The following is a 13,563-nucleotide window of genomic DNA, read 5'->3' as shown; positions in this document are numbered from 1 at the left end:
TACTGTGCGAATGGACTCCATCTTAAATTTTTGCACCTGGACAAAATGATTGAGTGCTCTCAAGTCCAGAATTGGACGCACCTTGCCCTCTTTTCTGGGTATTGTAAATAGGTTTGAATAGAACCCCTGAAAACGTTCTGTCCAAGGAACGTGGACCACCACTCCTTGTTGCATCAAATCTGTCACTGCCCCCCGCAAAGCTTCTAAGCGGTCCGGGGATAGTCGGATATTGGAAGGGAAGAACCGCACCGGTGGAAGTGATCGAAACTCGATCTTGTATCCCGACCGTATGACCTCTTGAACCCATTTGACTGGAATCCTGGAGAGCCATGGGTCCGGAAACCGGTGAAGACGTCCCCCCACCCCAGATCTGGGTGGGGGCGCACCTTCAGGCTGTATTGGTCTTATCTTCTGGCAGAGCCGGACCATTGTTTACTCGACCAGCACCCTTTGGAACCCCCTGGGGGGGCTTTGGAGGACTTCGCCTTATCGCCCGCCCCCGAAGAGCGAAAAAACTTCTTATGAGCGGAAAAGGAAGGTCCCCGTCTGCGACGAGGTCCTTTCCCCTTAGTAGTCTGTGGTAAAAAGGTGCTCTTGCCACCAGTGATACCCTTGATGATCTCATCCAAGGTGGCACCAAACAGGCAATCCCCTTGAAAGGGGAGATTAGCCAAGGCTTTTTTGGAAGCTTGATCCGCCGACCAGCATTTTAACCACAACATACGCCGGAGGACCACCGCCGAGATCGATACGCACCCTATTAATGGAGCGGCGTCCAGGGCGGCGTCACAGACAAACTGTAGCGCTTGTACCATCTGCTCCAGCAAGTCCGATACTGCCGGGGGGAGACTCCTCCCCTCCAGATCTCGGCGTAACAACTTGGTCCACTCTGTCAATGTTTGTGCAACCAGAGCAATGGTGAACACTGGCCTAAAGGCTGACCCTATCAGGGAAAATATAGAGCGGGATATAGATTCCGCTTTACGGTCCACCGGATCCCGAAAAGACGGATCGTCCTCCACCGGGATAACAGTAGCTTTATTTAGTCTGGAAATCGGTGAATCCACCGACGGTGGTACCGTCCATTTATTAAGGAGGGATTCTTCAAACGGATAGCTTCTAGCAATCCGTTTGGAAATACCAGGGGTTCGTTTTGGACGGACCCATTCTTCCTTAATTATATCTTGAAAACATTTGGGCAAAGGAAACACCTTTGCCATCTTGGTAGGCTTGCGGGTACCAAAAGCAATTTCAGTATCAGCTGCTTCCGTAGGTATAAGCTCAAGTCTTAAAGTTTCCCGCACAGACACAATCAGTGCATCTACCAGCTCTTCATCTTGCGCTATAGCGGAGGCAGAAATGCCTTCCTCGCTATCCGAGTAGCTGGGATATGAGGCACTAGCCCCAGAAGAGGGACCTGCAGCCGCCGTAAACAGGCTCAGAATCTGTATCTGAAGTGTCAGACGAAATAGGGGTAGGCGGGGGTCGCTTTTTCGCCCCCCGTCCCTGACAGGCCACCTCCACCCGGGATACAAAAGACTCCAAAACCGCTGACAATGCATCAATAGTAAGTGGAGAACTGGAGGGTCCTGCGGCCACCTCGAGGGGATCAGGTGGGGATACATGTGTGGCAGGGTCCATGATAAATCCAGGAACACCTGTCAGCAAAATCGGATTTTTGTAAGATCTTACCGTAAAATCCTTTTCTCTTAGCTCATTGACAGACGTAGTCTTCTTGATTCACAAGAACTGGGTTATGTTGTCTCCGCAGGAGCAGGACTAGGCAGAAAGAAAAAACGTTCTGGCTCCACCTTAGGGGCAGTCCCTGAGGGTATATCCTCCCTCTCTCTGCTACAAGGCATCAGTTCTGTCACAAAGCAGCAACAGAGAATTTAACCCAACCCAACTCAATGATAGAGGGGCGGGTACTACGTCTGTCAATGAGCTAAGAGAAAAGGATTTTACGGTAAGATCTTACAAAAATCCGATTTTCTCTGTCGCTCATTGACAGGCGTAGTCTTCTTGATTCACAAGAACTGGGACATCCAGAAGCAGTGCCACAAATGAGGGGTGGGATTGACCGAAATCAAAATCCAATCTAAAAGGCCCAACCGGTGCCAAACTAGAAGTTTTAAAGGCTCATTATAAACAAAGAATGAGACTCAAATGAAAATTTCCAACAGAAAAAAACCCTCGAGGCAGACCACTGGTCTCCTCAAATGGCGGCCTGCAAAACCTTGCGGCCAAACTAGGCATCAGACGATGCCATTACATCAACTTTATAATGTTTTGTAAAGGTTTGCACCGACGACCAGGTAGCCGCCTTGCACACCTGGACCACTGACGCCTGATGGCGAAAGGCCCATGACGCACTAAGTGCCCGAGTGGAGTGTGCCTTAACAGGGAACGGGGGCTCCCGACCCTTAATAGAATAAGCCTGTACCACCGTCTGTCTGATCCATTTGGAAATAGTCGCGGCAGATGCAGGCAACCCCTTTATGGGTCCATCCGGGATCACAAAAAGTGAATCCGTCTTGCGAAACGAGTCTGTCGTTTTCAAGTATACCCTGATCGCCCGGACCACATCCAAGGAGTGTAAAGCAAACTCCCGAGGATGACTGGGCTTAGGACACAGGGAAGGTAATACAATTTCTTCATTCAGATGAAATTCTGAAACCACTTTTGGTAGGAAGGATGGATTCGGACGAAGAACCACCTTATCTCTATGAACCACCAGATATGGGGAACGACAAGATAAAGCGGCCAGTTCTGACACCCTGCGTGCAGAAGTGATAGCCACCAAGAAGGCCACCTTCTGGGACAACGTAGGTAGAGGAATCTCCCTAATATCTTCAAAGGGAGGTTTCTGAAGAACCGACAATACTAAATTAAGATCCCAAGGTGGTAACGGCGCGCGCACTGGCGGGGCCAGATGTCGCACCCCCTGGATGAAATTCCGCACCAAGGAATGAGTAGCCAAAGGCTTCTGAAAGAAGATAGCTAATGCTGAGACCTGACCCTTGATAGTGCTCAAGGCCAGTTTCTGCTCAACCCCTTGTTGCAGAAAAGCTAATATTCGACTAACCGAATAAGACCGTGGACGGAACCCCAGAGGTTCACACCATGCAATGTAGGACTTCCATGTACGATGATAAATCTTTCTGGAAGTCGCTTTCCTTGCTTTAACTAGAGTAGGAATAACTGAAGCTGACAAACCCTTGTCCTTCAGCACCTGGGTCTCAATAGCCAGGGCGTTAAAGCCAGCGATCGTAAAGCAGGATGGAAGATCGGTCCCTGAGACAGTAGGTCCTCCCTGAGAGGAAGTCTCCACGGGACGTCCGCCACCAGTCTGACCAAGTCGGCGTACCACGCTCGGCGAGGCCAGTCCGGAGCTACCAGGATTACTGGAATTCCTTCCTCCTCTATCCTGCGAAGAAGTCTTGGCAGTAACCCGAGAGGAGGGAAGGCATACATTAGCTGGTATTGCCCCCACGGGGCGATCAGTGCGTCTGCGGTCTCTGCTAGAGGATCGCGGGAGCGAGCCACGAATCTCTGTACTTTCCTGTTGAATCGTGATGCCAACAGATCCACATCCGGGGTGCCCCACCATAGGCACAACTGGTAGAAAACTTCTGGATGGAGGGACCATTCCCCCTGATCCAGAGTCTGACGGCTGAGATAATCTGCCTGCCAATTCTCCACCCCCGGAATGAACACCGCAGAGATAGCTGGAACAAATCGTTCCGCCCAGCGAAGAATGCAAGCCACTTCTTTGGCCGCTCGGACACTCTTGGTGCCCCCCTGGTGATTGACATAAGCCACGGCCGTGGCGTTGTCCGACTGGATCCGAACCGGGCTGCCCTGGAGCTGCTCGGTCCAGTGAATCAGACAAAGTCTGATCGCTCTCAGTTCCAATACATTTATCGGCAACCTGGATTCTTCCAGGGACCAAAGTCCCTGGACAGATAACTGACCGAGAATTCCTCCCCATCCGGATAGACTGGCATCCGTGGTCACTATCGTCCAATATATTGGCAGAAATGACTTTCCCTGGCTGAGCATCGGAGACCGAAGCCACCAGACCAGAGACTCTCTGGTCTGTTTGCTCAATCGGATCCGATTGTCCAGGGATTCCGGATTCCGATTCCATCTGAGAAGAATCTCTTGCTGAAGAATTCGGGTATGGGACTGGGCAAATGGGACTGCTTCGAAGGAAGCCACCATCAACCCCAAAACCCTCATGCAAGTTCGAAGAGAAGACCAGCTGTTGGATAGTAACAACTGGACTGCTGATTGAATCTTCCGGAGTTTCCCTACCGGAAGGAAAACTCTTGACCTGACTGTGTCTAGAATTAGACCCAGATATTCGAGCCTCTGGGTGGGAACCAGAAATGACTTTTGCTGGTTCACCAGCCACCCGAATTCCTGTAAAGAAATTATAGTAATTTCTATGTTTTGTAGCAGGGTCTGAGGAGACTCTGCATGAAGCAGGAAATCGTCTAGGTAACCTAGAATCGATATGCCTCTTTGGCGCAGTAGTGCCAACATTGGGGCCAACACCTTCGTGAAGACCCGAGGAGCCGTGGCGAGACCGAAAGGTAACGCCACAAACTGATAGTGGTTCTCTTCTACGGAAAAGCGTAGAAACCGCTGATGTCCTGCGAAAATGGGAATGTGAAGATAGGCGTCCTTGATGTCTATGGACGCTAGGACATCCCCTGGATGCAGGAAGGCTGCTACTGTGCGAATGGATTCCATCTTGAATTTCCTTATGTTGAGAAAGGAATTGAGTGCCCTTAAGTCCAGAATTGGATGCACTTTGCCCTCTTTCCTGGGTATTGTGAATAGGTTTGAATAAAACCCTTGAAAACGTTCTGTCCAAGGAACGTGGACTACCACTCCTTGTTGTAGTAAATCCGTGACTGCTCTCCGCAGATCTTCTAAACGATCCGGGGATAGTCGGATATTGGAAGGGAAGAATCGCGCCGGTGGGAGAGATCGAAACTCGATCTTGTACCCTGACCTTATGACTTCGCAAACCCACTTGTCCGGGATTCTGGAAAGCCATGGATACGGGAACCGGTGAAGACGTCCCCCCACCCCAATTATGGGTGGGGGCGCACCTTCAGGCTTTGGACGATTTATCTTCAGGTCTGGAGGGGGCGGGCTTTTGCTTGCCCGACCAACGTCCCCTGAAGCCTCCTGAAGGAGCTTTGGAGGACTTAATTTTTTCACCCGCGGGACGAAAAAACTTTTTGTGAGCAGAGAAAGAAGGCCCTCGTCTTTGACGAGTTCCTTTACCCTTAACATTTTGCGGTAAAAAGGTGCTCTTTCCACCCGTGAGATCCTTAATGATCTCATCTAAGTTGGCTCCAAATAGACGCTCTCCTAAAAAGGGGATATTAGCTAATGCTTTTTTGGAACCTTGGTCGGCTAACCAACCTTTTAGCCACAGTGTACGCCTGAAAACCACTGCTGAAACTGATGCTCGCGCCAATAATGGAGTGGCGTCTAACGCCGCATCACACACAAACTGTAACCCCTGTATCATTTGTTCCAACAAATCTGATACCGCCTGAGGGACCTCTTCTAAGTCCCGGCGTAACCACTTGGTCCATTCAGTTACAGTCTGCGAAACCAGACCAATAGTAATTATTGGTCTGAAAGCTGATCCAATCAAGGAAAACATGGTGCGAGACATAGCTTCTATCTTGCGATCCACTGGATCTTTAAAAGACGGAGCGTCTTCTAAAGGAATAACCGTGGCTTTATTCAATCTAGCAATTGGTGAATCCACCACAGGTGGTTCTGTCCATTTCTTAATGAGGGTTTCCTCAAACGGATAACGCCTGTTAATGCGTTTAGAAATAGCAGAGGTGCATTTTGGCAGACTCCATTCTTCTTTGATTGGATTGCCAAAACATTTAGGCAATGGAAAAACCTTCGCCACTTTGATGCGTTTTTTAGTCCCAAAAGGGATTTCAGTTTCAGCTATTTCCGACGGAATACCCTGTAATCTTAAGGTTTCTTGAACAGATACAATGAGTGCGTTTACCAACGCTTCCTCTCGGGCTATGGCTGATGCCGAAACATCCTCCTCACTGTCTGAAGAGACAGTACCCGAGACACCACTCCCAGATGAAGTACCTGCAACTGCAGAAATAGGCTCAGAATCTGAATCCGAAGTTTCAGATAATAAGGGGTTAGGCGGGGGTCGCTTTCTTGCGCCCTGTCCCTGACAAGCCACTTCCACCCGGGACACAAAAGTTTCCATAATAGCTGACAATGATTCAACCGTCAGTGGGGTGCTGGAGGATCCTGCAGACACCTCGAGGGGATCCGGTGGAGATACATGAGTGGCAGGGTCCATGTTAATTCAGGACACCTCTGCCAGAAAAAACAAAAAACTTTTTTTTTTTTTTTTTGAAATCAAAAAAAAATACCTCTTTTTTTTTTTATTTTTTTTATGTGTCTCCCCCTAGCGCAATAGCGCCCCTCAGAGTACCTGCTTCTCGATCCCCACAGAGAGAGAGAGAGTAGGGGTAGTACGGGTAGAAGGACGTGGCTCCGCCCCCTGTGTACGCCTTCCGGCGTTCCCAGCTCTCCACGAGGTAGCTGGGCTCATCAGACATGGCCGCCCCCATACGGGAGACAATAGACTCCAAAAACATGGCGGCCGGCGTGACCTGAGGACATTCATGCACCCGGTCTACGGCAAAATGGCGGCGGACTGCCGAAATACTGTATTTACAAGGGGGACTTTTAGTGTCAGATATATACTGACCATGTATGGAGGGGCCCATAATTCATACTGCCTCATAACGAGGAAAAAAGGGAACGTTTACTCACCATACCGAACCGACAGGCACCCTCTCTTCACAATACCCTCTCCACCGGGGTGGGGGGTTGTGGACCACTCCGGACGCCTCGACTCTCTGGTTCCTGGCGTCCAAGCGAGACTTTTAACTCGCAAGGTCAGTCCCTCCAATGGGACTCCGTCGCGGCCGACCCAGCGCGGAGCTCTGGTCTGCACGCGCTCGTAGGCAGAAACCGGGGTGACCACTGGAGCTCAACATCCAGCCCGTCGCCCGGCCCCGCATACTTACTTGAATGTGTCGCGGCCGACCAAGCGCAATGCAATGGTCTGCGCGCGCTCATAGGCCGGCTGGGGTGACCACTAGTGTCGCCCAGTCCGGCGTATTTGCTTGAAGATCTCACAGGAGAAAAACACTGGAGAAAACTACCTAAAAAATATTTTTTCTAAAGAAAAATCTTGCCAGGACCAAAAAGATCCCAGCAAGGAACTTAGGTCCTTACTCCTGACTAGACAGAAAAAAACTGATGCCTTGTAGCAGAGAGAGGGAGGATATACCCTCAGGGACTGCCCCTAAGGTGGAGCCAGAACGTTTTTTCTTTCTGTCTAGTCCTGCTCCTGCGGAGACAACATAACCCAGTTCTTGTGAATCAAGAAGACTACGTCTGTCAATGAGCGACAGAGAAACAAGGATTGCAAAAGAAAAAACTTTTTTTTTTTTTTGTATGAAATCCCCCAGCGCAACAGCGCCCCCTCAGTGCCACCTGCTTCGGACCCCCAGAGAGAGAGAGAGAGAGACCCCAAGGGCTCACCACCTGATGCACAGAAGCTTCTACCGAACTGCTCTCAGCGCTGTCCTTACAGAACAGGAAGTCTTATGGATCGATTTACCCGGGTAAAGGAGGCGGTTCCGCCCCTTTACTCGTCTTCCGGCACTCCCACCGCTGCTCCTCGAGGCAGCTGGGTGTATCCAAGATGGCCGCCACCATACAGGAGACATTAGGCTACGCCAAAATGGCGGCCCCACGCGGCCCACGGAAGGATGGCGGCTCTGTGCGGCTGCATCTCTAATAGAGGACTCCCTGTGCGATAGGTAGGTGCCTGATAGTATCACCCCTCTGCACGACTGTTTCAACAGTGACGCCAGCGGCGCCCTGTCTCCATCCTTGACCGACATAGTCATGGATTCCTTAGTCCTTTTACAATGCAGCCTTGCAGCGACAGACTCGTATAGATTGTCAGCTCCCAAACCAAGCCTCCTGGAGTGGTACCTTACCAACTAGCAAGGGGGAGATATGTGAAGTGTGTCACTGGATAGAGGGGAACCTGGGATCATGAGGGTCCGACCATCCACAGAGGGGCCCGCATCCATCCCAAAACCCGACAGGGGGAGAGGGGGAACATTCTACTCACCATACCGGAACAGGCGGGCATCCACTCTTAACAGAACCCCTCTCCACTGAGGTGGGGGGGCTGTCGACCAATACGGACACCGCGACTCAGTCTTTGACTGGTCGTAGGCGACCTGGCGAGACGTTTAACTCGCAGGGCCAGTCCCCGTCCAGTGGGACTATGTCGCGGCCGACCCAGCGCGGAGCTAGGGCCTGCACGCGCTCGTAGGCCGGCTGGGGTGACCACTGGATCTCAATATCCAGCCCGTCGCCCAGCTCCAGCATAATTGCTTGAAGATCTCACAGGAACAAAAACTGGAGAGAAAAAGCTAACTAAAAAAGATTTATCTAAAAAAGCTTGCCAGGACCAGAGATCCCAGCAAGGAACTTAGGTCCTTACTCCTGACTAGGCAGAAAAAAACTGACATCCTGTAGCAGGGAGAGAGAGGATATACCCTCTGGGACTGCCCCTAAGGTGTGACCAGAACGTTTTTCCTGCCTAGTGTCCTACTCCTGTAGGGGGCAGTATAACCCTACTGATATTAATCAAAGAGGACTGCGTCTGTCAATGACCGACAGAGAAATAGGCCCTCGTCTTTGAGCAGCCAAATCCTCTGGGGCTTAAGTGGCTAGGTACTTACTCCTGACTAGACAGATTAAAAATGATCACCTAGAGCAGAGAGGGGGTTAAATACCAGCTGAGGACGGCCCATGAGCGTAGCCAGGTATTTTTGTTCTGCCTAGTCCTACACCTGGAGGAGGCAATATAACCAAGTAGTTATGATCTATGGAGCGCTGTGTCAGTCGATGAACGAAAGAGAAAATACATTGGGTGCATATGTGAGGGTAATGTACGGCAGATTGTATGCAGCATGTGCGCCTCCCCGGGCACCAGAAATTATGCTAGGCATATGATATGCCTATAACAGCTAAGTTTGCATGAACCCTTAGTTATGAAAACTTTTTTTTTTTTCTTACATTGATTAATTGATAACTTCACTAAGAATATTCGCCTATAAAAATCATTAAAGCTGAACTCCCAACACAAAAATGTTTATTTAAATACATTCCTCAATAGCCACTAACTATATAAAACCACTGGTGTGCACTAAATGCTCTTGAAAACCCAGATATTACCTTGATAAAGTAGCATTGACAACATCACAGCGCTGCACATAACCCTTTGCAGATAAGAGAGCTGTGGGTAGAACTTAGCAGACCCTCCAAATACAGGCCGCCTGCAAAAAATTGCTGGAGGAGGATACAAGGCCAGTCACTGCACAAAGAGGGAGAGAGAATCACTGCCTGGTCTGCACTACAAAAAACTCCAGCACAGGGGCAATGTTCACGAGTTGTTTCATGAAGGATTGCTGCACAAATCTGGAAGATATATACAAGAGACTCCCAGAATTAGGTAATAAACATGCCTCTTGGGTTTATATTAAATTTAAATGGGTGGCTAGCCTTGCTTAAGATGCACCACATCTCTATATCAGATACCAAAAAGAAAAAAAGAGCACCAAATCTGGGCATATTCATGCTGTTCTCTCTATAGAGATAGTTTGGATCTTGGCCACTAGATGTCACAAATCTTAATGTGCAGACAACCTCCTTGTGCATTCCTGTAGGTTACACTGGCAGGGTATGTTCTGGGCAGGTTGGAAGCAATGCAAATTCTAGGTATGACGTCATCACTGGCCTGTACATAATATGTCCATCAGATGTGATGTCACATGTCGCCGCATCTGTGGTTGAAAGTGTGTGATATGGGAGGAGATAAATATATGAGGCAGGGAGATAATTCTCTGTATGCTTCTTGGGTATGGGTCTATGGTGATAGAAGGACCCCTGCTGGCTATTTTGGTTAGTGCTTTATGTTATTAGAACAATGTGCATTGCATGGCTGCCCTTCAGTTAAGCATCTTTTTTTTCAACAGCAGTTTTATGTTAATAAGGTTGATTTCTTTATACTGGTCTGTATACCTATATTGGCTGCTTAGGGCTTAAACAGAAGATCCATCTGCACATTTGCTGGCTCAAACAAAATTCATAGACATTCACCAACTTCTGTTCTCAAATGTCAAATTACTGTACTTATCACCCTATTAAGAACTTCAACCTGTTCTAACCCTGGTATCCCATCTATGCTGTGCAGAACACATAACTTTTCTGCACAGCCAGCGATTACCTAAGGTGATCGCTGCTGGATGCACACAAAGTGCATCCAGCAGCAATCACCGCAGGTAGTTGCTGGCTGTGCTGACAGCAGGGAATAGCTGTAACCACTGTCGACCTGTCAGTATACTGATCTAAATACACATACCAGTGAGATTCACTAGAGTTTTTAAGTTAATAAACAAAGTGTTAAAGTTTCTCCAACTGCGCAGTCAGCAATATCAAAGCCCCTTGCACACAAGCATCTGAACATAAGTTTTATCATTCTTTCTCTGCCCAGGAAGCCCAGATGCGGTACACAGTTGCCCATGGATATAAATTATTGTGCACGGCTGTATGCAGACATTGATGTCTATGGGTGGCTGAACACAGCACCTGGGCTTTCTGGGCGGGAGAAACACTTCAGAATTTACGTTGCACGAGACCTATGTTATTAATCAAAACGTGCAACCCTTCTATTAATTTTGCCTGTAAAAAACACATTCTGCTTTTAATTTGCACTGAAAGAAAGGAAAGAAAAGAATCTTTCAGATACATTAATAAAAAGGGTGCAACATTAAAAACATTCATATAGAATTAGAAATGTGTATTTTTTTCTGAATACATTTTTAAATGCCTCAAAAAAAAAAAAAAAAAAAAAAAAAAAGACCCTCGCCCTTACCTTTCAAATCTTCAATCTTCTGTGCACAGCTGAGATCCAAAGCTTGAACAATAACGGAAACATCTTCCCCATGTACGCGAGTCACAGAGGTGACATGGTGAAGGGCCAAAGTCAAAATCTAAAAAAATGGAATAATAATATAAAAAAAAAAAAAATCACAGACTGGATTTGATTGTTTTGTTATGAACATAGGCTTTCCTTTGCAATTTTATTTGTTAAAAAGAGAAGTACGGGTTTCTCTTTTTTTATTGATTTATACTTACCTAGGTAGATGCAGCATCAGTCCGATGCTGCATCTGTGCCTCGGGTCTTTACACTGAGCGATCGAACACCGTTGATCGATGGGTTTTCACAGCTCTGTGAGCAGAGAGCTGCTGCCTATCAGTCAGCAGCTCTCTGCTTTGCCCCCTCCTCACTCAATGGAGCGCTGGGCTGTGGAGGGGTAGGAGCGGCCGGCTCAGCCTCTCAGTGGCTCGCTCTCATCGGCTCGTTCCCGGGATCTGGCGGATCCCGACTCTGTGGTCTTGATGACATGGAGCCTGGACCGACTCCTCTGACGTCAGCAGAGAGCGTACTTCAGCCTGTTCTCTGCTGAAAACGTGTCACAGGATTGCAAAATGAACTGCACTCCTGTGATCCATAGGAGAAGTACAGACAAACAACCTTTGGCTGTACTTCTCCTTTAAATATCAGTTTAATTGAAGCTTTTCTCTGTCACCATGACTGTAAGTGCCTCACTTACCTGCTGTGGTTCAGGACCCTCTGTACTTTGAGAGGTGGTGTCTTGATCAGATAATGCGGTTTCTACATTAACTTCCAATTCTAAAATAAAAATTATTATATAAAAAGATTGCCAATTTAATTGCTTAGAACAAAGACATTACACATTCCTCTTTGGTTTAAATGAAACCGTTATTCTTCTATAGTTTTGTGTTTCAAAATTTTTACAGTTGTTCCTGGAAAAGAAGTAGGGGGAAATCTCCAAATTGAGACATCTGTTCTGGTGACAATGCTCAGGTGAGAGTTTACGCTCACTTAGCAGAGATTTTCTCCTAATTCCTGTTGTGTCTCCTGGACAGGAAGTGAGGGGAATATCTTTCAAGGGGGCACATGAACAACAATAAAAAAAAAAAAAAAACAGAAACTTCCAATCCTTTCCCTACTGTATCTAAAACTAAACACAAAAGCTTCCGATTCCGATTTATTGGAAGCGGCCGCAGGTCCCGGGCAGGGCGGAGTGGCGACAGATGGTGGACACTATCCGAGATGCGGAGGACTGGGTCGCTAGATGTCGTGGGGCACCGGAGCGCAATGACTCGAGGTGGCAGCCGTGGACCGATCACTTTGGTGGTCTGTCTGCGTTGCCCTCGAGCCTGGATCATGCCCTGCTGGTGTTGGCCGACCCTTCCCTAGCAGCCCTTCCCAGGCCCAGCCCTTAAGGCCCTTCCCATAGGCTGTCCTAGGCTCTCAGGCGGAATGGAGGATCCCGTGGGGGCGCGGTGTTGGCAGTGCTCCGGATTCTGGCAGGTATGCTCTTCCCTCCCCCTTCCTTCTTTTTCTTCCCTAGGCTCCTTTCCTTTTCTCCCTCTCCTTACACTTCCCTCTGGTTTCCTCTCTCCGGTATCCCTGTTTCTGGATTTCCTCCTTGTTTTTTTTCCCTACATGCTGCCCCATCTACCTCGAGTGGGCGATTAGAGTTAGTGTTTTGGAGGGTCTGCCGGAGTTAGACACGAAGCGTCTTCCTTCCCTTTGGCCCCTCCACCCACGGAGCCGGTCCTAGGTCGGTGCGGCTCATCTGTGTGGTCCCTCCCAGTCGCCTACTGCCCCCCCCCCGCGGTTAGTTGGGGGAGGTTTGAGGTGCCTGGGGGGGCGCCGGCTGGGGTCGTCGCACTGGAGGCGGTTTGATGGAGGCTGATGCCCCCCTCCCCCGGCGGCGTGCTTCCGCTTGGAGCTCCCTCGGGCTTGCTATTGCACCCTCTGGGACCTGCAGCTGTCCGACGCTGACCGCGACGCGTAGCACCCGGCAGGCCGTCCTCTTATTTTTTCCACTGATTGATGGTTTGCACTATGGTGTGTTGATGCACGCTACCTCTTTTTCCTATGTTATGTACCATATTGCACTTTTGTGCCCCCTGGGGTGTGGCTCTGTTATGCTGCCTCCCCTACTCTGCATTTTGTTGTTGATGTCTCATTTTTGTTTGTTCTCATGTACACTAAATAAAGATTCATTAAAAAAAAAAAAAGTAGGAAGCAGGAACCTTTTTCATAATCACTGGTACATGAGTCAAGGTGATATGAACATTCCATTGCCGCCAATGGGGTGTGACTTGTCATGCGATTTGAAGCTGTCAAATTGCATAGCAAGTTGCACCAGTGTAAACGGGGGCTTACCCAGCTGTTCTCCAAACAGCAACCCCACAGAGAAGCAAATAAAACTATACATCCCTGATGGCGTACAGTCTAACCTGGTCACTAGTCATATACAATGATCAGTTTAGGCATTGCTTCACTCTACACACAAC

The 13,563-nt window shown here is 48.7% G+C and overlaps 1 protein-coding gene across 2 annotated transcripts in view; it reads right to left on the bottom strand.

The window, feature by feature from the left end:
- Positions 1 to 13,563, bottom strand: part of BLTP3A (bridge-like lipid transfer protein family member 3A) — a 211,009-nt gene that overhangs the window by 47,348 nt on the left and 150,098 nt on the right. For both annotated transcript variants that reach the window (XM_082247047.1, XM_082247048.1), the window contains 2 exons: positions 11,784 to 11,863; positions 11,042 to 11,159 (listed from right to left, as the gene is read on the bottom strand). In XM_082247047.1, coding sequence (XP_082103173.1) covers positions 11,042 to 11,159; positions 11,784 to 11,863 — 198 coding nt within the window. The remainder of the gene's footprint in view (positions 1 to 11,041; positions 11,160 to 11,783; positions 11,864 to 13,563) is intronic.

This window comes from Pelophylax lessonae (assembly GCF_965119305.1).
Source record: "Pelophylax lessonae genome assembly, chromosome: 2".
NCBI classification, from domain to species: domain Eukaryota; kingdom Metazoa; phylum Chordata; class Amphibia; order Anura; family Ranidae; genus Pelophylax; species Pelophylax lessonae.
Note: the sequence above shows the minus strand (reverse complement) of the source record. Positions and strands in the feature narration are given on the sequence as shown.